Source organism: Saprolegnia parasitica (assembly GCF_000151545.1).
Source record: "Saprolegnia parasitica CBS 223.65 unplaced genomic scaffold supercont2.42, whole genome shotgun sequence".
In the NCBI taxonomy this organism is placed as follows: Eukaryota; Oomycota; class Saprolegniomycetes; order Saprolegniales; family Saprolegniaceae; genus Saprolegnia; species Saprolegnia parasitica.
The window spans coordinates 1-26309 of NW_012156436.1; the positions used below are offsets into that span (position 1 = coordinate 1).

General features: G+C 59.3%; 12 protein-coding genes across 12 annotated transcripts; 7 read left to right on the plus strand and 5 right to left on the minus strand.

Moving 5' to 3' along the window:
* Positions 1 to 28: 28 nt before the first annotated feature.
* Positions 29 to 410, plus strand: SPRG_08872 (hypothetical protein; the record flags this gene model as incomplete). The annotated part of the gene is made up of 2 exons (XM_012348217.1): positions 29 to 70; positions 93 to 410. 2 exons carry the CDS (start codon positions 29 to 31, stop codon positions 408 to 410), a joined length of 360 nt encoding a protein of 119 aa, XP_012203607.1.
* Positions 411 to 1401: 991 nt separating this feature from the next.
* SPRG_08873 (hypothetical protein) lies at positions 1402 to 2313 on the plus strand (the record flags this gene model as incomplete). The annotated part of the gene is made up of 3 exons (XM_012348218.1): positions 1402 to 1661; positions 1688 to 1961; positions 1999 to 2313. 3 exons carry the CDS (start codon positions 1402 to 1404, stop codon positions 2311 to 2313), a joined length of 849 nt encoding a protein of 282 aa, XP_012203608.1.
* Positions 2314 to 2684: 371 nt separating this feature from the next.
* SPRG_08874 (hypothetical protein) lies at positions 2685 to 4409 on the minus strand (the record flags this gene model as incomplete). Its single annotated transcript, XM_012348219.1, has 2 exons — positions 2685 to 4269; positions 4335 to 4409. 2 exons carry the CDS (start codon positions 4407 to 4409, stop codon positions 2752 to 2754), a joined length of 1593 nt encoding a protein of 530 aa, XP_012203609.1. The 3' UTR covers positions 2685 to 2751.
* Positions 4410 to 4954: 545 nt separating this feature from the next.
* Positions 4955 to 6701, minus strand: SPRG_08875 (hypothetical protein; the record flags this gene model as incomplete). The annotated part of the gene is made up of 4 exons (XM_012348220.1): positions 4955 to 5207; positions 5256 to 5789; positions 5841 to 6574; positions 6618 to 6701. The coding sequence occupies 4 exons, from the start codon at positions 6699 to 6701 to the stop codon at positions 4955 to 4957; spliced, it is 1605 nt and encodes a 534-aa protein (XP_012203610.1).
* A 734-nt stretch (positions 6702 to 7435) lies between these two features.
* SPRG_08876 (hypothetical protein) lies at positions 7436 to 8439 on the minus strand (the record flags this gene model as incomplete). Its single annotated transcript, XM_012348221.1, has 1 exon — positions 7436 to 8439. The coding sequence occupies exon 1, from the start codon at positions 8381 to 8383 to the stop codon at positions 7436 to 7438; it is 948 nt and encodes a 315-aa protein (XP_012203611.1). The 5' UTR covers positions 8384 to 8439.
* A 424-nt stretch (positions 8440 to 8863) lies between these two features.
* Positions 8864 to 10919, minus strand: SPRG_08877 (hypothetical protein). Its single transcript, XM_012348222.1, has 5 exons — positions 10685 to 10919; positions 9877 to 10634; positions 9456 to 9824; positions 9230 to 9394; positions 8864 to 9177 (listed from the first exon to the last, which is right to left on the minus strand). Exons 1-5 carry the CDS (start codon positions 10787 to 10789, stop codon positions 8925 to 8927), a joined length of 1650 nt encoding a protein of 549 aa, XP_012203612.1. The 5' UTR covers positions 10790 to 10919; the 3' UTR covers positions 8864 to 8924.
* Positions 10920 to 13050: 2131 nt separating this feature from the next.
* On the plus strand, positions 13051 to 14823 carry SPRG_08878 (hypothetical protein; the record flags this gene model as incomplete). The annotated part of the gene is made up of 5 exons (XM_012348223.1): positions 13051 to 13065; positions 13111 to 13176; positions 13222 to 13934; positions 13990 to 14523; positions 14574 to 14823. 5 exons carry the CDS (start codon positions 13051 to 13053, stop codon positions 14821 to 14823), a joined length of 1578 nt encoding a protein of 525 aa, XP_012203613.1.
* A 550-nt stretch (positions 14824 to 15373) lies between these two features.
* On the plus strand, positions 15374 to 17178 carry SPRG_08879 (hypothetical protein; the record flags this gene model as incomplete). The annotated part of the gene is made up of 3 exons (XM_012348224.1): positions 15374 to 15508; positions 15555 to 16867; positions 16923 to 17178. Exons 1-3 carry the CDS (start codon positions 15416 to 15418, stop codon positions 17176 to 17178), a joined length of 1662 nt encoding a protein of 553 aa, XP_012203614.1. The 5' UTR covers positions 15374 to 15415.
* Positions 17179 to 18167: 989 nt separating this feature from the next.
* SPRG_08880 (hypothetical protein) lies at positions 18168 to 19926 on the plus strand (the record flags this gene model as incomplete). The annotated part of the gene is made up of 3 exons (XM_012348225.1): positions 18168 to 18182; positions 18242 to 18301; positions 18358 to 19926. 3 exons carry the CDS (start codon positions 18168 to 18170, stop codon positions 19855 to 19857), a joined length of 1575 nt encoding a protein of 524 aa, XP_012203615.1. The 3' UTR covers positions 19858 to 19926.
* Positions 19927 to 19953: 27 nt separating this feature from the next.
* On the minus strand, positions 19954 to 20818 carry SPRG_08881 (hypothetical protein; the record flags this gene model as incomplete). The annotated part of the gene is made up of 1 exon (XM_012348226.1): positions 19954 to 20818. One exon carries the CDS (start codon positions 20816 to 20818, stop codon positions 20012 to 20014), a length of 807 nt encoding a protein of 268 aa, XP_012203616.1. The 3' UTR covers positions 19954 to 20011.
* Positions 20819 to 22152: 1334 nt separating this feature from the next.
* On the plus strand, positions 22153 to 24971 carry SPRG_08882 (hypothetical protein; the record flags this gene model as incomplete). The annotated part of the gene is made up of 2 exons (XM_012348227.1): positions 22153 to 22780; positions 22804 to 24971. The coding sequence occupies 2 exons, from the start codon at positions 22153 to 22155 to the stop codon at positions 24969 to 24971; spliced, it is 2796 nt and encodes a 931-aa protein (XP_012203617.1).
* Positions 24972 to 25393: 422 nt separating this feature from the next.
* On the plus strand, positions 25394 to 26301 carry SPRG_08883 (hypothetical protein; the record flags this gene model as incomplete). The annotated part of the gene is made up of 3 exons (XM_012348228.1): positions 25394 to 25684; positions 25741 to 25940; positions 25992 to 26301. The coding sequence occupies 3 exons, from the start codon at positions 25394 to 25396 to the stop codon at positions 26299 to 26301; spliced, it is 801 nt and encodes a 266-aa protein (XP_012203618.1).
* Positions 26302 to 26309: the final 8 nt, after the last annotated feature.

Here is a 26309-nt window from a genome sequence, read left to right on the forward strand (position 1 = left end):
CACAAAGGACACGAACGTCCAGCTCTTTATGAACGGCCACACGCACGCCTTCTCGCACGACACGTCGCTCGTGGGGCACGCATTTTATTGAGAACGGCGGCGGCGGCGGCATCTACACGAGCTCGGCCAACGCGCTCTCGAACGATTTCGTCAAGAACGTCTGGGCCGGCGCTGGCTACCCGTATGGCTTTTTTGAGCTGAGCTTCTCCAAGGACTGGCTCAAGGCGCAGTGGGTCACATTTGACAAGACGTGGTCGTTTGCCGGCAACAACCTCGAGGGCACCAAGCGCGGTGGGCTCCAGCGTGGCCACTGCTGGTTCATCCCAAGCTCGACGTACACGGCCAAGGGCGCGCCTGGTATCGAGTGCAAGAGCTCGATCAACGGTGCAATCGGCGCCCCGATCTCGTAAATCTTTAATGACGAATTCTTTTTTGTATTCGATGCGACTCACTCTTGGTGGCACAAGAGCTCGCGTGTGGTTGAGTACGGCAGTGTCTCTGCCACCTCGGGTCTGAAATGAGCTCGACGCGAACATCGCGGCACCGTCGCCATGGCTGGCCATGACGGTGCTATCCTATCGCGTACTATGACTGATGTTGTTGTCTCGTACTATGACTGTTGTTGTTGTCTAATTGACTTATCAAGGGACGTATTCCCGTGCTTATTAGTATGGATGTGAACTGACCACCAATCGCCAATCATCCGGATAACGTGGCGGCATGGGTTTCGGCCGTCCAAAAAGGCGGTGCATCCCTCGCCCACTTCCTTACGCACGAGCTCTATTGCATTTTTTACATCCATGAACTCTCTACTGCCACTGGTAGGCGCTCTCCTCTTGCTGCTGCTCGGTACTAGTACCAGCGTCGCCTCCGACGTCACCTTGTACGAGTGGCCCTAAAACTCAATGCAACGGTGCTGCCGACACCGCCGCCCGGCACCATCGAAGCTCCTTGGCGCTTCCTTGGTACGTGGGAAGGCTTCATGATGGTACGCTTCGCCGCCCAGAGCTCGCAGCCCGAGTGCTATGCAGTGAACGGCGTCAACTGCCTACTTGGCGAGAATCATGGCGAGCACATGTGCGAATGCTGCTTCGCGCTACAGTATTCGTTGCCGGGCTCTTCAGGTCTAACCAGACTCACTAGCCAGGATAGTATATGGCGAGATAGTTACCACAGCTATCGCTGCCAACGGGTCGTTTAGTATCGAGCTGGCAAGGTCGTGCTGTGGAGGACGTGTTTGCATGGGATTGCTGGATACGCTTTCGCTCGCTGTGATTGGCTGATACATGGCGTATCCGCTTCTGGAATCCGGATTGGCGCGCTCTGATTCGTCCATTGTCGGCCAATCCCCGCGCAGGAGCCCCTTCGAACTTTCGAGCGCCTGACCACAATCGCAACGCGATGCCCGACCTCGTCACGACAGCCTCCGTGGGCGTTGCGCTAGCAGTCGCGTACCTCTACCACCGGTACTGCCGCAACGAGCCGTTCGTACCGGGTCTCGCCTTCCCGCAGAACCTCCACGCGCCGTTGCTTGGCGTCGCCAAGCACATGGGCAAGCTCGAGGCAAGTGCCCGGGTCTTTGTTGACGCGGCCAGCTCCGATGGCATGGTCTCATTCCGACTCATAAGCATGCGCGTGGTCGCTGTCACCAAGGCTGAGCCGTCCGGGCTGTCGTGTGTTCGTCCAGCTACCGCAAGCCCATGCCGCTCATCGAAAAGCACATTCGCGAGCACCTCGGGTACAACTCGTTGCCGGTGCTGATGCACGACGAGTGGAAAGTGCATCGCCGCATCTTGGCGCGAGCATTCCATTGGGAGTACCTCGCCGCGATGGTTCCGGCCATGGCCAAGGTCGCGGCCGAGGCGGCGAGCGTGCTTCTCGCTGCGTCGAGCGCCGACGTCTACCGCGTACTGCAGCTCTCGGCGCTCGACACGATTGCGCTTACAGGCTTCGGCTTCAACGTCAACGCACTTCGCGACAGCTCGCATCCGATCGCAGAGGCCTTTGAGTTTCTGCTCGGCCCTCGATTTCAAACCCGAGCGACACCTCACCGACCACATGGATGGCGACGTGCGCGCGAAAGACCGAGCGTATCGGTTCATGAGCTTCTCGGGCGGTCCGCGCAACTGCGTCGGCATGCGCTTCGCCGTCCTCGAAGCCACTTGCATGCTCGTCGCTGTCCTTCAGAAATGCGTGCTCTCGCGTTCGGAGGACGCGCCGCCGTTGCAGCCAAAGGCGCGTGGGATCGTGCGAAAGCCCGAGCTTGGCGTCTGGTTGCAGATGTCGCCTCGCTCGAGTCCGCCGCCGGCGTAGCCACGCGTACTCACAGCTTTCACCACATTGAACAACAAATCTCATGCACTTTTTGTCGTCGAAGAAAACAAAATGTCGCATATTTTGTTGACATTTTTTTGAAGGTAGAGTCCATGGGAGATGTATAGTCACGACCGCAAGCTTCACGCAGGACTCAGAGGTGGACGTGACGCGTTGTCTTGAGCGCATTCGTGGAAGAAACATGGAGGCGATCTTTCAATTTGAGTCAAAAGATTCCTCGGTGCGATAGAAGGATAGACGAGTAGAAGGCTAGAACACGACACGACGACAACAACTCCATCGAATTTTTGTCAATTCGTTCCATCGGCATTTCTCGTGCCTGTCTTCGTTTGCACCCCGTTTTGCTTTGTATCAAAGTATCGGTGTATCGACATGAATGTGTTTATAGTATAGTGTCGCGCAAAACTGATTGTCGTCTTAGCCCAGGGGTGCACCGAGCGGCGTGTTGATCGAGCTCTTGCACTCGATACCAGGTGCGCCCTTGGCCGTGTACTCGGCGCTGGGAATGTACCAGCAATGACCGCGCGCAATGCCGCCCTTCTTGGTGCCTTCGAGACTGTTGCCGGCAAAGCTCCAGCTCTTGTCGAACGTGACGAACTGCGTTTTGAGCCAGTCCTTGGAGAAGCTCAGCTCAAAAAAGCCGTACGGGTTGCCACCCGCGACCCAGACGTTCTTGACGTAGTCGTTCGAGAGCGCGTTACCCGACTTGGTGTAGATGCCGCCGCCGCCGCCGTTCTCAATGAAATGCGTGCCCCACGCAGTCGTGTCGTGCGAGAAGGCGTGTGTGTGGCCGTTCATGAAGAGCTGCACGTTGTTGTCCTTGGCGATGTGGAAGATGACCTTTTGCTTGTCCGGGCTCATGTGGTGCTGCGGCGAGTAGTGCGTGTTGATGATCTTGAAGTTGGCCTTGGACGCCTTGAGGTCGCGGTCAAGCTGCGTGAGCGAGTCCTTGCCCCAGCCGTTGATCGTGTCCATGCACGCGTTGTACATGCCGACGTCGCCACCTGCGCACTCGGGTCGGCCAGGCTGCGCGTCTTCGCACTTGGAGTGCGGAAAGTCGGGAATGTCGTTGCCGTAGCCAAAGCACTGGCAGCACACCTGCATGGCGCCGTGGTTGTCGGCGTAGTTGGTGTCAATGTTGAAGATGTCGACGGTCACGCCACCAGCCGTCGCCGACTCGACGTAGTAAAAGTCCTTGAGCAGCCACCGGTCGTTGTCCGGCGACTTGTACTCCATCTGGTACTGTGCGCGGAGCTTGAGGTTCTTGACGAGCTCGTCAGCACTCTTGCACTTGATGAACTCGGCCGTCTCGGCGCCGCAGAGGTACGCGGCGCCACCGATGTCGTGGTTGCCGAGGACGTTGACCCACTTGACGCCTTTCAGCGCCGGGTCATTGTAGACACCTTCGAACGTGTTAGCAAAGCGCGACGCCTTGTCGGAACCGCCGAGACCGTCCCAGTAAAAGTTATCGCCGTGGCCAATGACGCGCACGGGCTTGAGCTCCTTGGCCGACATGGCCATCATGGCCGCCACGTGGTTCTGCGACCAAAAGTCGACCTTGTACCGGTTTTCGCTCGGGTTGGTCTTCTTGCCGTATACGATGCAGCAGCTGCCCGGGTTCTCGTCCGAGCCGCTGACCTTGCCGGGCGAGCTGCCCCAATCGCCAATGGCCAGCATCGTGAGCGCCGGCGTCATCGATTCCGGGTCGGTCGTCGGGTTGAACTTTTTCATGTCGACCGTCTCGTTCTTGGGCATGACCAAGGACGTGTCGATGGACGTGTCGCCAGACGTTGCGACCGGCGTCGACTTGGGCGTCGCCTTGTCGCCGCTCGTCGATGTCGACGCGTCGCTCTTCTTGGTGGCGACAACGGCAATCACGGTCGCAGCGACGGCGAGGACAACGACACCGCCGACGGCCATCATGATCTTCTTCTTCTACACGAGGTTGGCGCATCAGACAAGGTGGCCAAGCTAAAGATACGAGTCGTATGCAGGCGTACCCGGCCAGCCGACGACGCAGGCTTGCTGCTGTCGAGCACCGCCGTGGGCTCTTGGAGGTAGTCGTCTGGGGACATGGTCATGCTTCAAGTGTAGGTCGACCGCGGCGTCGGGTCGAAATGGGAAAATGAAAATGTTCCGAGGCGATGGCGTCCACGAATCAGCCGCTTCTGTCCTGCTGCTATCTCTCCCAGCGTAATGCGCAGGTCGTCAAGATCGTCATCTCTTGACGTTTGTATGGACGCCGGTCTGGCCTTTCTGGCAGTTACCAAGTATGTCTCAATATACTCGAAAGTATCAAGTCTATCTTGATCGTCCACTTTGCCGTTTCCGTGCAGCGGTCGCCACGCCGCGACGCAGACGCTCTTGACAGTGGGACGTCAAGAAGCATTGTCTATGTCTCTACTTCGACGCGCGTGTGAGCAGCCCCTCAGACCACGGCGATGGGGAACGTCGCTGGGAAGGTCCTGGGAACCCCACGGGTGCGCTGGCTTTCGACGAGCACACGGTGTAACAGCGTAAGTATCGCAGTCGCGCGCGACGCTCCGGGGATGAAAAGAGCGGACGCGCCTGTCGCAAGACCAAGCAACCAAGCATAAAATACGATAACGTCGTCTTAGTGCTAGGTGAGCGGTGCACCGATCGCGCCGTTGACCGAGGACTTGCATTCAACGCCGATCGCACCGAGCGCCGCCGCCTTGGCGTGCGGAACGAACCAGCAGTGGCCGCGCCGGACACCGCCTTGCGTCGTGCTTTCGAGTGCGTTACCGCCAAACTGCCACGCTTGGTCAAACGTTGCAAACTGGACCTTGAGCCAGTCGGCCGAGAAGCTGAGCTCCATAAAGCCGTACGGGAAGCCACCGGCCATCCATTGACTAGTCGAGAAAGAAGGGTCATCGAGGACAATCATAGGGTGGGCATACCTCTTGACGTAGTCGGTCGTCGCGCCGTTGGCCGACTTGGTGTAGATGCCGCCGCCGCCGCCGTTTTCAAAAAAGTGCGTGCCCCAGTTTGCAATGTCGTGGTTGAAGCCGTGCGTGTGGCCGTTGAACCACGCGTTGACGCCATAGTCCTTGCAGAGCTTGTACCACGCCTTCATCTTGGGCTCGCCCATGTGGTAGTGCGGCGAGTAGTGCGTGTTGATGATCTTGAAGGTGGCGGTCGAGGCCTTGAGGTCGCGCGCCGCCTGCGTGTACGAGTCCTGCGCCCACGCCTCGATCTTGTCCATGCACGCCTTGTACATGTCGGCGTTGCCGCCCGCGCAGCGCGCGTCGCCAGGCAGCACGCTGTCGCACGTCTTGCTCGGCAGCTTGAGCTTCATCGAGTAGCCAAAGCACTGGCAGCACACTTGGCGCGCGCCGTGGCTGTCGGCGTGGTTGGTGTCAATGTTGAAGATGTCGACCGAGACGCCGTCCTTCTCGAACGACTCGACGTAGTAGTGATCCTTGAGAACCCACCTAGTCCACGCATGCTGAGAGTGTCTGAGATTGAGAAGCAGGGACTAGTACCGTTGCTGGTCGGGGCTCACGTATTTTTGCTGCAGCGAGAAGCGCTCGTCGAGCGACGCCAAGAGCTCGGCCGTGCTCGTGCACTCGCGAAACTCGTTGTCCTTGTCGCCGCAGACAAAGCTCGAGCCGCCAATGTCGTGGTTGCCCGCGACGTTGAGCCACTTGACACCTTTCAGCGACGGCTGGTTGTAGACGTTTTCAAAGGTCTCGGTGAACCGGTACGTCACGTCCTTGGAGCCGACGCCGTTCCAGTACATGTTGTCACCATGCCCGAGAATCCGAACGGGCTTGAGCTCGTTCGCCGACTTGCCGAGCAGCATGGCCACGTGCTTTTGGGACCAAAAGTCCACTTTGAACCGGTCTTCGCTCGGGTTGACGCGGTCGCTGTACAAGACGCAGCAGCTGCCGGCGTTTTCGTTGGAGCCGCTGACCTTGCCCGTCGTGCTGCCCCAGTCGCCAATCGCGAGCATCGTAAAGGCCATGGTCGCCTTCTCCGGGTCGCTCTTGGGGTTGACGTCGACGGTGGTCACCGCTGGTGTCTTGCGCAAGTCCTCACCGTCGACACTCGGTAATGTCGTGTCGTTCGTCGCGCCGCCGCCGATCGCAGCGTCCGAGGCCGTCGCCGGTGGAGATGCCGACGGCGACTTGGAGTAGAGCACAGCAAAGGTCGTTGCAATCGCACCACCGACAACCACGAGGCCGAGCACACCAAAGACGAGCCATTTCCGCTTCCGCTACAGTGTCAACTTCATCTCCGTCGTGGTGCGCGACGCGTACCTGCGGCGGCGCCGACGTCGGTGTATCGAGGACCGCGACGTGGTCGTTCGCAGGCAAGTCTCCGAGGTACGAAGGCGACGCCATGCCCGAGTGCGCACCGAAGGCTACGTTTAAAAATGACCGCGCAACAGCCGCAAAACGCTCCAACTAATCTTCCACGTGACGCACGGATATGGATACATGATACTACTGGCGACCAATCACATGTGCCTCGCGGTCGATCTTTAATGTCCATAGCCTCTCGGTCCGATGGGTGCCAACCTGTACACACTCTAGCAACCTTCCCGCATCGCAGCGCAAGCGGGTTGCCGTCGTCGGTCCTCCACACGCACGCTCGTGGTGTTGACAACACGACGGGGTGCGCCAAGCCGGAACCCGAACCCTGATATGGCTACGACCACTTTCTACCTTCTGGACGCTGGCAAGTCGTCTCGCCAGCCAGCGGTCTTAACGTGTATAGTACATAAGTAACAGGGAATATGAATGCTCTATAAATGCAGTACAGTAGACCCTTGTGAGTGCAGGGAAGGTACAGTAATGGTCTTGATCGCGGATGGAGTCCTTCAACTTGAACACGCTTGGTGGCTGAATCCACCAGCACTAGCAATTGGCTCTCGTTTGTTGCAAGTACACCAACCCCGCGAGCCCCTTACTATAAAACACTCACCAGCTCTCGGTTGCAACTCTATGTGTGCCACTTGCGCACCTCGGCAGCTGCAACCGTGTCGTCCACACGAGAGAGGAACGCCATCACTTGGTCACTTTGACATAGATTACACGACACAACATGCACTTCGTCGTCGGAACAAACACTTGGACTACTTGTGGATCAACTGGAGGTGGTGGTAGCCTTGGCGGCGCATGAAGGCTTGGGCCGACGCGATCGAGAGCGCGATGCACACAAGCAAAAACAGCCACCCCAGAATCACGTTGGTCCACGAGTTGCTTGTCAGGAGCGCGCCATCCTCAGACAGCTGCAGCGTCGCGCGCTCCATCACTTCGGCATCATAGGGAATCTGGTGCAATACCGACGGCGATGCCATGTTCTTCAAATACAGCGTCTTGGCGTCATGATCACGCACGAGAAGACTCTGCGCCGAAGCCTGGATCGTGTACGTAGCGTCAAAGCGGGCGACGGCACTAGCGACTGCCGACGGTACACCGGTGGTTGCCGCACTCGCGTCGGTCGCTGCCACGCGCACGAGCCGCGTGGCATCGTGTTGGCGGAGGGACTGCGTCGTCTTGGCGTCGTCGACAGCTTGCACGACGCGGGGCGCATCGAGCACGTGATTGGTCGCGTTCAGAATGAGGCTGCGGCCCTTGCTATCATGGACCGTGAGGCGCCACGCGTGCTGTGCCATGGGTCGAAGCCGGACGTGGGCGAGGCCGGCCTGCACGTCGTCGAGCGAGCCAAAGTTGCTCAACACAAACGGCACAAGCGCGGTAATGACAGGGAGCCCGTCGGCGCCGGCAGGCACTGGGATCGACGTGCCCCAGTCGAGGAGAGCCGCGGAGAGGCCCGCTTCGTTGATGCCGTCGAGGATCACGTTGTGTGCGTGCAGCGCAACGTAGCCGTACTGCGACGTCCACGCAAAGGCCGCGTCGTAAAGGCGCTCACCGCGGGGTACGATCTCAATCGTTGTGCTCTCGAGACCGATGGGGAAGGTGCGTGCCGAGACGAGGCTCGATGGCGACGACTGCACGATGACGTCGATGGACGCCTGGGAGAGCGACACGAGGGCGAAGACGGCGAGAGCGAGGCGCATCGTCGTCGACAGGAGGTGTTGGCAGGAATGCCCAAAGATACGACTTGGCACTTTCTAGCCGGATCAGAAAAACGCAGCACGTCGTCGCTCGGTGATTGGCCAGTAATTCGAAGCCTATCGTTTGACGCAGCCGCCGAGGGCTTGAACGTCACTAGCTTAGCGTGCCCAACAACAAGCTATGCAACATACCGGCAAGAAGGGATGCGGGTAGCAAGGGGCCCTTGGGGTAGAGAGCTCGACGGAAAAGCCCACAAAAATCCAAGCACCAATCAGCGTCGCGTGTAGCCAAGTGCAAGGTCAGGCCAAATGTCCTAATTAGGATGAAAGCTATGGCATCAGGTGCCAGGCGACATCACCTAAATCGGATTTTTGCCGCTATAGAAATCGGTAAAGTCCTACCGGAAGGCGGGAAAGAGAGTGCAGGCCAGGACAACGCGGATCGGCAAGGACAATGTGTACACAATTGACATAATTTATAAACAGCACGACGTCATTTACTCGCGTAGATGTACGGACTCATATTACTTGATATTGTTGAAATTTATCGGGCGGGGGCGCCAATGACGCCGTTGACGGAGCTCTTGCACTCGACACCCTGAGAGCCGGGGGCAATGAACTGACCGCTCGGAATGAACCAGCAGTGACCACGCGCGACGCCGCCCTTGACGGTCGCCGTGAGGTCGTTGCCGGCAAAGCTCCACTGCTTGTCAAAGGTGGCAAATTGCACCTTGAGCCACTCCTTGGAGAAGCTGAGCTCCATAAAGCCGTACGGGTTGCCACTGGCCGTCCAGACACTAAGACATGCAGCGTTGAGCACACAAGGATACTCGGTATCGAGGCACATACTTTTTGACGATGGCGTCCGAGCCGGCGTTGGAGGCCTTGGTGACGATGCCGCCGCCACCGCCGTTCTCCATGAGATGCGTGCCAAAGGTGCTGATGCCGTGGTCAAAGCCGTGCGTGTGGCCGTTGATCCAGAGACTGGCGTTGCCGGCCTTGAGCACATCGTACCTGGTCCCAAGTTAGATATTCCATTCGTGTTCCTACACGTGGAAAACATTGTCTATCGTACCATTTCTTGGCGCGCTCGGGGTTCATGTGGTAGAGCGGGCTAAAGTGCGTGTTGACGATCTTGAACGTCGCCTTGGACGCCTTCATGTCCTTGAGCGCTTGCGTGAGCGAGTCTTGGGCCCAGCCCTCGAGCGTCTCCATGCACGTGTTGTACATCTCGGCGCTGCCACCCGCGCACATTTTGCTGCCGACTTTGACGTCGTCGCACTTGGTGCTGTCGTAGTCGTACTTGTACGAGTAGCCAAAGCACTGGCAGCACACTTGGGACGCGCCGTGGTTGTCGGCGTGGTTGGTGTCGACGTTGAAGATGTCGACCGAGACGCCGTTCTTGGAGACCGAGTGGACGAAATAGTGGTCTTTCAGGAGCCACCTAATCCGAAGATGGTCAATAGTGTCATTTGAAAAGAGAGTAATTGGCGTACCGGTTGTTGTTGGGACTCACATAGTTCTTTTGCAAGTCAAAGCGCTCCTTGAGGTACTTGGACATCATGGCCGTGTCTTCGCACTCGAAGAAGTTGTCGTCCTTGTCCCAGCCGTCGCCGCAGATAAAGTGCGCGCCCCCAATGTCGTGGTTGCCGATGACGTTGACCCACGGCACGGCCATGAGCGCCGGGTCGTTGTACGTGTCTTCGAACGTGTCTTGGAACCGGTACTTGTGGTTGTTCTTCGCAATGCCGTTCCAGTAAAAGTTGTCGCCGTGACTCAAGACCGCGAGCGGCTTGAGCTCCTTCGCCGACATGCCCATGAGCGCGGCCACGTGCTTCTGCGCCCAAAAGTCGACCTTGAAGCGCGCCGTCTCGGGCTGGATCTTGTTCTTGTACCAGATGCAGCAACTGCCCGCGTTCTCGTTGGAGCCGCTGACCTTGAGGGCGCTGCCGCCCCAATCGCCGATCGCGAGCATCGTCAAGGCCACGGGCGCCGTCTCCGGGTCCGTCGTCGGCTTGAGCGCGAGCTTTCCGGTCGACGGGTCGACGACCGGCTTGTCGGGCGTCGAGGTGCCGCCACCACCCGTGTTGGTACCGCCACCGCCGGTCGTGCTGCCGCCGGCCTTGTTGCCGCTGTCGTTGGCCGACGTCGACGACTCGGTCGTGCCGTTCTTCATGAGCACCATGGTCGTGACCGCGATGGCGCCGAGGACGACGAAGACGCCCATGGCGCCAAAGATAACGAGGCGGCGCCGCTACATAGGCGTCGCATGAGCTGTCATGCATGGACCATCTCGCTATGTACCCGGGCGGTGTGGGCCTCCTTCTGGGATGGCAGCTCGTCGAGCACCGCGATGCTGTCTTCGTAGCTCATCCGGTGCAAATCGTAGTCTGAACGGCGGCTGGGCATCTTATCTCTCCTGGAATCGTCGTCGCTGGCGTGCCGAGAGGGATGGCGATGGAGAAGGCTGCGATATGACGAGGGATACGGCTCTCGTCGGGCTTTTGTCTGCAGAAACACTTGGCAACGGGCAAGCCAGCGTCGTCGTAACGACCAGGTGGCACCTCCCACTCAGAGCAATCTCGCACCTGGATACATTTGTTTCGGTGCGATATATTCGAAAGAAGGGGCGGATATGACATGAACAGGTGCGCCTTTACGAGAAAGGCCAGCCCAGATGCCAGTTTGCATGCGGCAGGTCGCCAGCGTCCTCCGCGATGTAGCGACGATCTGGCGTCCAATGCGCCATACCGATAACTTAGCACTCGAGTGCCATGACGACGATCATTGCTAGAGTGATAAGTCCTATCGCGCCCTCCTATCTGCTTTCTATCTTGTTTGTTTATAGAGATATGCTATTGGGATGCCCACTGCTCGGTGCACATTGGATGGCACCCAACGGCAGGACGATGAATTTGTCATGGGAGAGTTTCGTGCTTCCGTGGTCTGCTTGGCGGCGAGGGAAGCCGAGGGAAGCCAACATAACGGATAGTATTCTTACTTGTACAGTACCGTAGGGTCGAGCTGCAAAGCGATCCGAAATATCACTGCCACGCACGCCTCATTGCACATGCTGAACAAAATTTGATGGTCATTACGTGAGCAGTCGCGGCAGACTTGGTAACGTACGGTGTCACGCACCTTGCCCCGACCTTGCCACAGCGCTCTTGTGTAGCTCGCTCTTGTTGGTGCGCCGGCGCACCCACGCAACGCAGCGAAAGCGACAAATGCAGCCAAGCCGAGACGGTGCGCGCGGCTATGTATACCGGATGCAAGGTGGGTCTACGGGCGCTGCTGTCGGGTGCCAATCTTCTACTAGATGCTTGCAGTGGCTGGTATCGATGCTGCGTTTAGAAGCGCCGCTCTTGGCTGCCGTTCCTGAATTTCGTTCCTGATGGATGTACGTTCGGATGGGTGGCTTGGTCTTGCTTGACCCAAGCAGACTTCCAAGCGGCTTGGAACCTCTCTCTCCGCGAAAGCATCGGGTTCTACGCATCGTTGCTTGAGCATCGACTGGTCGGGAGCGACTCGGAGGTTGCAACGCGTGTGGTTCACGCTCGTCGTTACGGTACCACATCTCGTCCGGTCCACCAGCGCAGATTCTCGTCCTGGCTCCTGCACTCGTTGCCGTTGTCGAGACCGCACTTGCTACATTGCTCCTCGAGGTCTGATCCTACCAGTGAGTCGAGTGTTGCATCGCTGCCATCAATGGCCCCTCCAAGTTGCGTTGCGACTGCCTACCGACATCATCGTGCACGAGCAGAAAACCCCTGTCAAGAGAGACTGGGGCGGCTTGGAGTCTTGGAAAAGCTCGCAACCTTCCTGTCATCATTGACCCTAACGACTGCATTGTTGTGCATGCCCTTGCTCGGCCGACCTCCGTTGAACCCGACACGCACGGCCTCCAATGACCTGCTGCCCGGGTAAGAGATGGCGCTCAAGCGTCGCACTTCGTCGAGTTCCTCTCTTCCGTTTTTCCCATTGGCGTCAAGAAACGATTCTTTCCGGTAGGCGATGGAAAGCATGCCCATACTAGTTTGTACTCTGTCATGGCGTGCCGCTAGAAGCAGGCGCTCGCAATTCGGGGCCGCCACAACTTTTCTCGCAAGACAAGTCGGACAGCCGAGGCGAGTGTACTAATAGCAAGCTGTCAAAATGCACAGATTTGTCTACGGTACTCTCAACACATCGACAGGAACGTGTGGTCAGGAGGAGGACGTGGAGGGGGATGCGTCGGCGTGGCAGTTGCGGGGTGATAGGCCTCCTTCAAGGTGGCTCTCGTCGAGCTTTCTCGTCGGCAAAGCACCAATCTCAGGTCCATACGAGCAGCTCCTTCCCGTGTACTATATATTTCTACGATGCTAGAGCTACTACCATGTTGAGCTCGAGGGTTGTGCTGTGCAGAGCGCTCTTGCCGTCAAGGGTAAAATCCTAATTAGGCCGCGTCGTTTCTAGGATACCACTGGGATCCCACGCTGGGCCGGTTGTCATATTGAAGTATGTCCTACAACAATATATGGGATTCTACAGGTTACGAAGTATATATATACAACATATGTTGCAATAAAATCTTGCAAAATAACGGGTTATTCTGTATGAAAGGTTTGCACACGGCCTTGGCGTCGCCTGCATCACCGTCGCACATCGCAAAAGCGTTCTTGGCCGCGACCATGGCTTCCGTGCAGGTCGTGCGCCTCCTCTCGACACAGTGCATGACGTTGTATGCATAGACGCCGACGAGACAGAACCCCGAGAACCTCGAATCCGCCGGTTTGCTCAGTGGCACGACCGCTGCGGTACGACTCGCTAGCGCCATGCAGCAGTGCGTCACAGTTGCGTAGACCAATAAGCGGCGCAACCTCGTCTTTGGCGCGCTCGGTGGCGTCGCCCTCATTGCGATCGCCGTCACGGCGGCGTCGATCATTGTCAACGGCGAAAATGCGACCGCAGGCGCGTCGGTCGCGTCGGGTGGCACTGGCACCACCACGTCGGCGCCGGCGAGTGGCAGCGCAACCGGCGTCACGGCGTCGGTAACGTCGACGAGCAACGGCATCTCGATGCCGGACCCTGAGACGCAGTCGCCGGCGGTGACGATGCTGGCGATTGGCGACTGGGGCAGCACGACGGGCAAGGCCAACGGCAACCCGGGCTCGTGTTGCGTCCTCTACAACGGCGCCGTCGACACGCGCAACCCGCGCTACAAGGTCGACTACTACGCGCAGCAGTACGTGGCGACGCTCCTCGCGCAGTCGGCGGCCGAGCTCAAGCCCGTGCGCATCATCGGGCATGGCGACAACATGTACTGGGACGGCGTCGGCACGAAAGATGTCGGGTACCGCTTCCAGACGACGTTCGAAGACAAGTACAACCAGCCATCGCTCGCCGGCATCAAGTGGATCAACGTCGTTGGCAACCACGACATTGGCGGCTCGGGCTTCATCTGCGGCGAAGAAGACAACCAGTTCCGCGAGTGCGTCGACTCGGCAGACCTCGTCAAGAACCTCAACGAGCGCTTTGACTTGCAAAAGGCCTATGTGAGCCCGAATGGCAACCGGTATGACAACGCCACGATCGTATGGATTCGCCGCAACGCGGAGGTCAAATGCTAGGTGGTCGCTCCAGGACCACTACTACGTCGAACGCGTCACCAAGAACGGCGTCTCGATCGACATCTTCAACTTGGATACCAACTACGCCGACAGCCACGGCGCCAACGAGGTCTGCTGCCAGTGCTACGGGTACGCGGCCAAGCTCAAGCTCCCGGGCAATGTGTGCGACAACGTCAACGTCGGTCAGCCGGCCTGTGCCGGTGGCAGTGCCGACATGTACAAAGCGTGCATGAAGGTCCTTAACGGGTGGTCCGAAGACTCGCTCATGCAGGCCAAGCGTGACATTGCGGCGTCAACGGCCGACTTTAAGATCATCAACACCCACTACTCGCCGCAATACCACATGAACCCAATGAGGATGCAAGTGTGGTTCGACCTCTGCAAGTCCACGAACGTCCAAGCGTGGTTCAACGGCCACACGCACGGCTTCAACCACGATATCTCGACGTGGGGCACGCACTTTTTTGAAAACGGCGCCGGCGGTGGCATCATCTCGCAGTCGCCGTCCGCCAGCGTCGTCGCCAACGTCACCACGTAGCCTTACCCTTCGCTTCATCGCGCTTGCTCATGGAATTCATGCCTAGGCAATGGCTCGCGACCGGTACTCCGTACGGCTTTATGGAGCTCAGCTTCACAAAGGAGTGGCTCAAGGTCCAGTTTGTCACCTTTGGAAAGGACTGGGTCTTTGGCGGCATGGATCTCAGCAAGACGGTGCAGGGCGGGCTGCAGCGCGGTCACTGCTACTACGTGCCGAACGCCGCCGCCATGGCCAGCGGCGTTCAAGGCATCAAGTGCAAGTCGTCGGTCGATGGCGGTGTCGGCGCGCCCTTGTAAGTGCGATGCGAGTGCATATTTTGCCTCATTTTTGAATCAACAATCTTGTTTCGTGCGTCCTGGATTGCGTGTCTGGCGCGTCGAGGCCAAATCGGCAGCGCCCTCGTCAATGGATCCCTAACCCTCTTCCCAGCCCGAACCCTAGCTCGTCCTTGACGCAGTCTCGAGCTCGCCCACGCCCTTCGACGGTGTCGTCACACCCCGTACGTACTAGCACCCCTAATAATCTGCGAATCTGCGAATCTGAAAAGTGAAATGAGGCAAGACCACTCGGTCGCATCCGGTGAAGTGCAGCTCCCACCACCACCTCTGCACAGCACTTCTTTTAAAGTGCTATGACCCCATCACAACCTCTGGGTATCCGAGCGCCGCCCGCTCCATCTTGCTCGGCCTCCTCCTGGGAGGTATCTGTACCTGCAAGGTTGCGGGCAGCTGCGGTTGGTGGTGTTCTCGAAAATTGAGAACAAGAGAAGATAAAATCTTCTGTTGGCGCTTTATCCGGTACCGACGCGTCGTATCCGGATGCCAGAAGATCCATTTTCGAAGTTCTTGGGCAATCTAGTCCGGTGGCATTCGCATCTTTGCTGGCAGCATGGCAGGCGGTCCAGCATCCCCGTACGTGCAGCAGTCGTCGCTCCAGCCCGTGGACGTCCACGCGGAGCTGCCGGCACCCGAGACCAAGAGCGTACGCCGCCATACCTGCGAGCGAAGACAGCTCATGTGTCATGTAGAACAAGCGCAAGTTGATCATCATTGGCGTGGCGCTCGTGGTCGTCGCCGCCGTCGTGGGCACTACCGTGGGCGTGCTCGTGACCAAGAACAGCACTTCGTCGCAGGCGTCAAACAGCAACAACAACAACGACAACAACAACAACGGACCGACGACCGCGCCGACTGGTACGACGCGCCCGGGCGCCACGACGACGACAGGCGGCACGGTCGCGCCCGGCGACGAGACGCCGACGCCGACATCGTCGAACGGCAAGCCGATCGTGGCGGTCAACCCGACGTCCGACCCCGAGACGCAGACGACGGCGGTGACGATGCTCGCGATCGGCGATTGGGGTAGCACGACCGGCAAGGAGAGTGGCAACCCGGGCTCGTGCTGCGTGCTGTACGAGGGCACGAACAAGCTCAACACGGCGCTGCCGCGCTACAAGGTCGACTACTGGTCGCAAAAGCACGTGGCGACGATCCTCGCGCAGTCGGCCAAGGAGCTTGCACCTGTGCGCATCATTGGCCACGGTGACAACATTTACTGGAACGGTCTCGGATCCCTCGACGCCGCCTACCGGTTCCAGTCGACCTTTGAAGACATGTACAACCAGCCCGAGCTCGCGGGCATCAAGTGGGTCAACGTCGCTGGCAACCACGATATTGGCGGCTCGAACTTCATCTGCGGCGAGAAGGACAATGCATTCGTCGAGTGCTCGTCGACGGCGGAGATGCTCAAGTACCTCAACGAGCGCTTTGACCTCCAGAAGAACTACAAGAGTCCGAACGGCGACCGGTGGCTCATGAAGGACCATTACTACGTCGAGCGTGTGACCAAGAACGGCGTCTCGGTCGACATCTTCAACGTCGACACGAATTACGCCGACAGCCACGGCGCGCGCCAAGTATGCTGCCAGTGCTACGGCTACTCGTACAAGTACGGCTACGATGAAAGCAAGTGCAACAACGTCAACGCTGGCGACAAGGCCTGTGCTGGAGGCGACGTCGGCATGTACAACACGTGCATGCAGACGATCGCCGACTGGGCCGACGACTCGCTCACGCAGGCCAAGCGCGACATTCCAGCGTCGACGGCCGACTTCAAGATCATCAACACGCACTACTCGCCGCAGTACCACATGAGCCCGCCCAAGATGCAGGCGTGGTACGACCTCTGCAAGTCGACGAACGTCCAAGCGTGGTTCAACGGCCACACGCACGGCTTCAACCACGACATTGCGACGTGGGGCACACACTTTTTTGAAAACGGCGGCGGCGGTGGCATCGTGACCGAGACGTCGTCGGGCGTCACAAGCGAGACCGTCAACAAGTACGTCCTTGGTCCTTGACTCATTTGTCGCGAGGAAGTCTCATGCCTCTTGTAGCAAGTGGATTGCCGGTGGCAACCCGTACGGCTTTATGGAGCTAAGCTTCTCCAAGGACTGGCTCAAGGTGCAGTTTGTCACTTTTGACAATGCGTGGGTCTTTGGTGGCACCGACTATGCGGCGACCAAGCAAGGCGGCCTCGCGCGCGGCCACTGCTGGTTCATTCCGAGCGCTAACTACACGGCGAACGGAGCGCTTGGTGTCGAGTGCAAGAGCTCGATCGACACGCCGCTCGGCGCACCGATTCGGGCGTAAGCTTTTCTTTTGGGGTAACTTCAATCAACGGCCCGTGGTTTTTTCAAGATCTGTGTTGTCAATCAAACCTCGACCAGCGACCCGATGGTGCTGTTCCGAGGTGGACTGCCAGAGCTCCCTGAGTCGAAGCCACTACATGGCAGTGCTGCGAGAAGCAAGCGGTTGGCCGGCCCACCGGTCCTGACTCGCCCTGCGAGCATGTTTATGCATACGCTCTGGCGTGGTGGCGTCGCGGATGTTCGCGGCAGCTGCGGCATCTGATGGATGGAAACGGTTGGGGCTATGCAACTGGCCTCAAGTGGCCGTGATGGGCGAAGAAGCGTGGACTTGCTCCAAGCCGAAACAGGAGGGCAGCAACAGGGGCGCCAGCAGGATTGGCTTATGCGACGCCCTGAAGAAGGCACGGGGAGAGATTGGCTGGCGCGCCACGGCGGGTGTTGACTGGCTGGGCAAGTGATAGCAGTTGGCCGCCTGACGATCTTGAAGTATTTACTCCCACAGAGTATCAAGTTCACGAGGTTTTATCCACTGGCTGCCTCCTGACTCTGCTTTCGGGCTCTCAGCACGATATTAGCACCACTGCAGGCAAGCTCTGTGTCCACACGCACGTCGATTATTAATACCTCGTTCCAAGTGTCCAGAGCTACCCACATTCGAGGTGCATTCTTTCTGATCGCGGTTGACTGGGATTTACGGTGAACGCCTCTCGACCCACCATCGATAAGGAAGGCTCTACACCGCCAAGGAACAAGCAATTGTATTCCTTTGACACCACGGACGCTTGAACGCTTGATACACGTGGGCACGTGGGCTGCATCGTGCTACCGGTACTTGCCGTGTCCCGTGCTTGGCATCTCTTGGCGTGTCATCATATCGAGCGCTACAGTATATAAAATGTAAGAGGTGAAATGCTACCATGTCCTTTCTTATATCTCACCCACGATGCCTTTCAGCCGACGGCTGGTTGGTGTCAGAACTCAATTTCTGCCATGGCGTCGACCCAGGTACAGTACCCGCTCCGTCCTCTGCCGGCGGCCCAGGCTCATGCCGCTACTCTTAATAGCGCGAAGCCGACTCGCTCCTGCACCAAGACGACGCGCCGCCATCGCGCTTTGCCGCCGTCGTACGTCCTGACGCCCCATCTTCCACCGATGCGCATGCTCATATGCATGTGTGTAGACCAAGAAGAGCGTGCTGCTGGCGGCCGTTGCCATTGTCGGTGTCTCGACCGTGGTCTACCTTGCCTTGCACTCGTCTGGTGCCGTGACCACAGTCGCCGCCGTCAAGGCGCCGACGGCGTCGATTGCGCCGACGCCCGAGATCTCGGCGACGCACGCGCCGGGGCACCAGGGGCTTACGGCCGCGATGACGAGCACGTCGCTGCCCGACTCGGACCCGGAGACGCAGACGCCGGCGTTCTCGATCCTCGCCATCGGCGACTGGGGCGCCACGTACGGCAAGCAGTTTGGCAACCCCGGCAGTTGCTGCCGCATGTACGCGGGCAAGGTCAACACGCGTCTGAAGCGGTACATGGTCGACTACTACTCGCAGCACTACGTGGCCAACATCCTCGCGCAGTCGGCGGCCCAGTTCGCCGACCGGGGTCTTAAGCCTGTCTACGTCCTCGGACATGGCGACAACTTTTACTGGAACGGCGTCGGCAGCTGGGACGTGCACTACCGGTTCGCAGACACGTTCGAGCGCATGTACTCGCAGCCGTCGCTCGCCGGCATCAAGTGGCTCAACGTGCTCGGCAACCACGACATTGCGGGCTCGTCGTACCTCTGCGGCCACCAGGAAGACCGGTACTACGAGTGCAAGTCGACGGAAGAGATGCTGTACTTTCTCAACCAGCACTTCAAGTTGCAGCAAAACTACAAGAGCCCGAACGGCGACCGGTGGGTGCTGCGCGACCACTACTACGTCGAGTCATACGAGAAGGACGGCGTCTCGGTCGACATCTTCAACTTGGACACAAACCACGCGGATAGCCATGGCGCGCGCCAAATCTGCTGCCAGTGCTTTGGCTACTCGGCCAAGATGGGGATTTCCAACGCCGGCTGCGAGGCCGCGAACGAAGGCATGCCCCAGTGCATGGGCGGCAACGTGACCATGTACCGCGCGTGTATGGCCGAGATCGAGGCGTGGTCGCAGGACTCGTACACGCAGGCCGAGCGCGACATCAAGGCGTCGACCGCCACCTTCAAGATCATCAACACGCACTACTCGCCGCACTACCACATGAGCCCGCCCAAGTACATGCGGTGGTACAAGCTGCTGCAGGACGGCAACGTCAACGCGTGGTTCAACGGCCACACGCACGGCTTCTCGCACGACAAGTCGGCGTGGGGCACGCACTTTTTCGAGAACGGCGGCGGCGGCGGTATCCGCACCGACACGGCCGTCGGCGAGCACAACGCGCTCATCAACAACCAGTGGGCCGCGGCTGGCAACCCGTATGGCTTTATGGAGCTCACGTTCTCGAAGGATTGGCTCAAGGTGCAGTGGGTCTCGTTCGATAAGGACTGGGTCTTTGGCGGCTTCAACTTGTCGGCGACGGTGCCGGGTGGCATTGCGCGCGGCCACTGCTGGTTCATCCCCAACACCAACCACACGGCGTCGCAGGGTGTCGAGTGCAAGAGCTCGGTCAACCACGCCCTCGGCGCGCCGCTGCGCTAACCAAGCTCGTGTGCTGCATCTTATATGCTTTTTTGATTGTAATCTCATGACAGTCTGTCTTGGTATCGATATCGGCGCAGTGTTTGAGCCACATAAAGGATGCCGTTTTGGACGCGGGAAAAACCGGCTCTGGCGTCGGACGTGGCACGAGGGGCTATTGCAGCAAGTGCTTGGGCGGCCGCTTGAGGAGACTCCTGATCCTGTCTCGCCGTGCGTCCCCTGGCTGGTTGATGTAGACCGTGTAGACTGCATTGAGGCGCGTGTGGTGCTTGATGTGATACGTTGCCAGCCACTCGTGATGCGTGAGGGTATAGTACCAGGTCACAAAGAGGTACGAGAGTAGAAGGATCGTCGCGTCTTCTTCCCACAAGAGGAAATGGTTCATGATCAAGAGCGCCCCGGGACCGCCGAGCTCGATCGCCACGTCGCGCGGGTCGGAAATCAGGTTGGTCGACCCCGTCGGTCGGAGGCAGCAGTGGTGCATCAAGTGGAGCTCTGGACATGTCTCGTGGAGAAACTGGTGGCCTGTGTAGAAGACCACTTCGCTCATGCCAAGGTTGAGTAGCACGCCAAAGAGCGTCCACGGCGTGTACGACGACGTCGCGAGGAGGTCCGCGACAGCCATCGGACCGGCGAGGTGCTCGATCACAATCACGTTCATGAGCTGCCCGCCGAGAAGCGCGAGCGTCATCGCACCAAGCACGGACCAGTCGGAGAAGCCATTGTAGCGGAGCACGATAATGTTGTAGCCAAAGCTGTTGGAGACGAGTGCGTCGAGGACCGAGCCCATGACGCCGAGGCCGAGGCCGGCGACCGCTCCGAGCGCGCCATACCAGTTGATGAGGACAAAGGCGTTGGTGGCAAAGATGATCTGCGCAATGACAAAGTACGGCAGGCCATGCAGCCGTGCGAGCGGCGCGGGCGCCTTGGGGCCACGCACGACGACGTCGAACGGAGCCATCGCGGCCTTTCTGGCCCTCGCGGTGCCATTGGTCGATAACAGCCAATCACAGAGCGGCAAAGATCGCAACCTATCTTTTTGTCCAGACACTGTTTAGGATGGATCAGGCACTGTATTTGACACTGTCTATACGTCGACGGGAGAGTTGCGAGGAAGACACAACACTTGGATTTCGCCAAGCGAAGAAGCACGCGAGTGACTTCTGATCTGGACGTCGATCTTTGTTGCCACCGAGACTGAGAGGACCTTTGTGTCTGGAGAATACTACGACGGCGCCGCTAATGCAGGTTTTCGTGCAGCACCGAAGCAAGGTCACCAGAACGCCAACGACACCCGCAGCATCATTTGGGTCCTCCATTGCTACCATGATGCGATAGCGACGCAACACAGGCAGTAGTTCGTTCTGCGTGGACCACTGCGATCATGGCATTACCCCATGTGCCTCATCGCATCCAAGCCAGACGCCTCGGCCGAGTCTCCGTGGCCTCTGGCATGGTCTGATTGCTGGTGTTGCCCGACGTCTCGCGCGTGATCCCAATCACTTGCCCAGTTTTGTTCGATGCGATCAAGCATATTACAGGACCGCTCCCAACCGAATCTATCGAGCGGCCACATCGCCCACACCTCGCGCCAAACGCGAACAGCGCTTGATAAATCGATACTCCACTTGATACAAAACGATGGACTATATGGTCCGGCCGAGGTTTCTAGTCTCGCACGGACCTCCTCGCACATGTCTTGTGTTAGGTACACCGACTCGTACTGTACTCTGGCCATGCAAGATTCAAGCTATCAGTAGCACGGCTAGAGTTGAACTCGGAGAAAAAAGTGGAAATCCGTGCGCTGCCGGAGCTGTTCTGTGATGCAAGCCACCGCATTATACCGGTAACAGGAAGTTCTGCAAGCAACTATCCTCCGCGAACCAACGCAATATCGTCGCTGGTTAACCCGTTAACCCGATTCAACGTCCATATTAAAGCTCCTACAGTAGTACAGTAGTATTATATCGAGTAGCATGATCATGTGCTGCACACATTGCTGAATATGCAAAGTCGCAGATCGATGCCGTCGACGTGCCACCGTCGACAGTCGAATTCACCCGTTGCCTGCGGTTCATGCGGCTAGGGGTGTAGCTAGCCGTCCAATCGTGGTTTGGATTGGCCCAACAAGACCCAAGATATCATGTGATTCGCTACTTCCAGCCAATCCCATGGATAAGTTCTGAGTTGTGATCAGACGATCGCCTGCCTGTCTACGTCTGATTTGCCGAGTGCTCATGCCCGCGCGATCGTCACCGCTTTGGTACACACAAGGCAATTCACTTCTGCAGTCCGATGCGGTGCTTTCTTGTGGCAGTTCTGCTGCTGGCGACCGCCGTCAGCGCCCAGCAGAATGCGTCGTCGGTATGTACCCCGATCGAGAAGGATGTCGACTACTATGGCAACGACATCAAGACCACGACGCGGTCGAATCCAGACGACTGCTGCACCGACTGTGCCGCAACGCCGGGGTGTGTCGTGTACGTCTGGAATGGCGCATCCACGTGCTACCTCAAGCACACGATCGGGTGGCATATGCCGGCCGCCGGCGCGCGCGCGGCCAAAATCCCCGGACCATCCTCGCCGCTTTGCTCGCCGGTGCTTGAAAACACAGAGTACCGCGGCGTCGACATGTCGTGGTCGCTCCAACGCCGCGCCGAAGACTGCTGCGACGACTGCCGAAAGACGCCGGGGTGCCAAGCGTTTGTATGGACCCCTGACGACAAAGGCCGCTGCTACTTGCGGCGACTCGTAGGCGACCCCACACCTCGCGCTGGTGCTCGATCCGCCCTTGTCAACAAGCCGGCGTCCGTCTGCACGATCGAGAAGGACGTCGACTACTCTGGCAACGACATTGTGTCGATTCCGCGGGACTCGGCCGATGCGTGCTGCGCCGACTGCGATGCGACGCCAACTGCGTCGCGTATGTCTGGAGCTTATACACAGGTCGCGGCATGTGCAACCTCAAGCACACAAAAGGCCAAGCGTCCATCGCACTTGGCGCCATCGGTGGCTCGAAAGGCACAACGGGCGGCGTTGGCAGCTGCGGTGTCCCGGAGCCCGACGTTGCCTACGACGGGACCCAGCTCGCGACCACCAGCCATGCGCTCTCGAGTGCGTGCTGTCAAGATTGCGCCGATACGCCCGGGTGCACGTTCTACGTCTGGTCGGGCGGTGTCTGTAGCCTCCGCACCAACCAAGGGAGCAAGGTGTCGGCCCCGGGATCGACGTCAGGGTCGCTGGCCCTGCCCTCGACACAACCGCCGCCACCGCCACCGCCGGGTCCGACCAAAGTGCAAACTCGAATCTTTGGCGAGTTTCCGCTACCGCGCATCGCGTACAGCGTGCTGCCGCAAGCTCGCTGGCTCGAGACGTCGGCGTACAAGGCCTTTCTATATGCGTTCGAGCGGATCATGACCAACGAAACCCTCCAGGCGCAGCACGCAGGGCAGCCACATGAGCTGGTTGCTGCGTCGACGCACGTCCGGTACTTTCCGCGCGTGCGCAGTCCCGGCGAGTGCGCGCTCGTGGCCAGCACGTACCGCTTTGCCTACTTTACCTTTGCCGCGGCGTCGCAGCTCTGCATGGCACACACTTTTGCACCCAGCAGCGCATCGGCGCCGGCGACGACGTGGATGCGCAGCCAAGACAGCTTTCTTCCGTTTGGCCCGCAAGAGTTTCCAGCGTCCTTTGTGCGAACACTCTCTGCACCGACCCTCGCGGCGTGCCACGCGGCGTGCACCGATACGTGCGCCGGCGTCGGGTTCACGCTGGAGAGTGGCGTCTGTGCCGTCGTCGTGCCCGTGGTCCACGCCGATGCCGACACCGACGTCGTTGCCGGCTGGGTCCAGAACCCGCACGCGTGGGCCGAGATACTGAACGACTTTCAGTACGTCACCATGACCGACCGGTACCTCGGGGACGAGGTCGCCAAGCGCGTGGTGGCGACCAACGTCAACTCGGTCGTTCGCTGCGCGAAGCTCGTGGCGGCCCAGCCGGACGCTGCCGTGAACGTCGTCTTCCTCTACGACGAGCCGACGCAGACTTGCTACAATGTGCCGACGACGACGTCGCCACTCCGCAGCATCCAGTTTGTCAACTACCCGACGTCACCGATCTCTATCGGGAAGCGACTGCTCCGCGGCTTGGCATCGACGACACTCGTGGTGCCAGCACTCTCGAATGACGACTGCCACCGCCAGTGCCTCCCCTCCAAGTCCAACTGCTTTGCGTCGTCCTACTTGATGGAAAAATGCAGCTTGTACACGGCTCTGTACCGGCCGCGGTCGACGCTGGGGGTCATCAGCCCGAGAACGACGCTGCCAGTCGCACCTACCGCGCGAACGTCGTCGGTGCTCTTTCTCACGGCGCACCAAGACGACCATGAGCTCTTCATGTCCGGTCAAGTCGCCAAGGCGGTCGCCGACCCGGATACCGCAGTCACCTGCATCTACATGACCGCCGGCGACGCCGGATCGAACAACGGCTGGTACGAAGCGCGGGAGGCAGGGACACTTGCAGCGACGCGAGCGTGGGTTCAAGCGGCTGGGCGCTTTGACCCGGTGCAACGCACGTCGTCCGTCACTGTCCTCGGGCACGTCGTCGCCAAGGTCGAGATTGGCAACGTCGCCCACTACTTTTTACGACTGCCCGAGCTACGCACGATCGACTTGTCCAAATTTGGGACGCCAGTCTCGCCCATGGACCGACCCGACGAGGTTTATGCGACCGAGGCCGAGGTGCAAGCGGTCCTTTTGGCGATTGTCAAGTTGGAAGCCAAGGGCCGCGCGACGCTGCATAGCCAGCAGTATGGCCAAGTCGACCACTTCTTGCATGCCATGGCCGGCCGCCTCGTCGCCAGCGCTGTGGCCGCCGACCCGACGCTGTCCACGTGCCTTAGCACGGCGTACTACTGGGGCTACCAAAAGTGGCTCGACCCCGTCAACCTCCCCGACCAGCACACGATCGAGCTTCAGCGCCGTGCGTGGCTAGCACTCAGCAGCACCGCGTCGAGCTTGTACCCGACCATGTCGCCGTGGCTCGACCATGTCTCGGTGCTTGGCCGCGAGTACGTCGCGTCGTCGCTCTCTCGCACGGACCTCTGCCCCGCCTGAGCTCGATTCCGCTAAGCTAATGCCAATCACATTGCTGTGCGTTGGCTCGCTCGACATGCTACCCTCGCAGGGTAGCAGCAGGACCAGCTGCTTTATGTAGAAGAAGAGCACTGCAAAATTTGGACGACCTATGCAGTACCTCTTCATCGCCGCACTGCACGCTGCAAACGAAGGCGGCGCCATCGCCGTCGAGCCTCGAAGCGACTGCTCCGCTGCCGTTGGACCGGGCAGCTTGCGGGTTGCGATGGCTTCTATTTTCGGGAAATCTATTTTTGGCACTTCGATATTCCATAAAACAGTTTAAAACATGCACTGTTTGATACTGCACCTATACAAACATAGAGAGAAAGGGTACGTTTCAAACGAGTTTGCAACACATCGTGCCAGCGTCGCGTGGCAGTTGGTCATTCTCGCCGAACGCCATGGCCTCGCTCGCTGTCGTCTGCGATGCACCGCTGCTCGCTATGGTCTGCGCGTTCCAAGCTGGCTGGCCGAGGGCGCTTCTCGACTACCACCGCGCAATCTATGTTCCGTCGCTTTCCCAGCTCAGCGTGCTGGACCACGCCGCGTCGACCGGTGCCACCAAGGTGCTCGCCGCTGCCTACAAGCACTCGAGCGTCTACTGCGTCAGCGCCGCCGCCATGGACGCAGCGGCCTCAAACGGGCACTTCGAGACCGTGGTGTGGCTCCATCGCCACGGCGCTCCATGCTCGGTTCTCATGACAAGCGACGCTGCATCTTCCTCCTCCTCACACCGTGTTGCTTGTAGGTGTGGGCTATGAACGGAGCCGCCAAGCGCGGTCACTTGGCGATCGTGCAGTTTTTGCACGCACATCGCAGCGAGGGCTGCACCGAGTATGCGCTGCACCACGCTCTTCTTTCGAGCCACACAACGACAGCCTCGTTCCTCTTGGCGCATCGCGCCGAAGGCTGCTGCTCGTACACGCTCGTGCGGGCCGCGCAGCTCGGGTGCGTGCTCGTGCGTTTCTTCAATGCCTGGTATCGACGCGGCGTACGTAGGCGGTTGGACCTCGTCGAGTTCCTCTTCGTCCATCACCTCCAAGGCCGCAGCGGCGCACAGGCCATGGACATTGCAGCCACGTGGGGGCATCTCGCGATTGTACAGTATCTGCACGACCACAGCGACAGCGCTTGCACGACGCAGGCCCTCGACGGGGCCGCGATGCACGGCCATGCCAACGTCGTGGCCTTTCTCGTGCTGCATCGGCGCGAAGGCTACTCGAGCCTCGGCCTCGAGCGAGCGCGCCACCGCGGCTTTGACGCGATCGTCCAGACGCTCTTGTCGTCCCCGCATCTCTTGCGCTACTAGCCATCGCG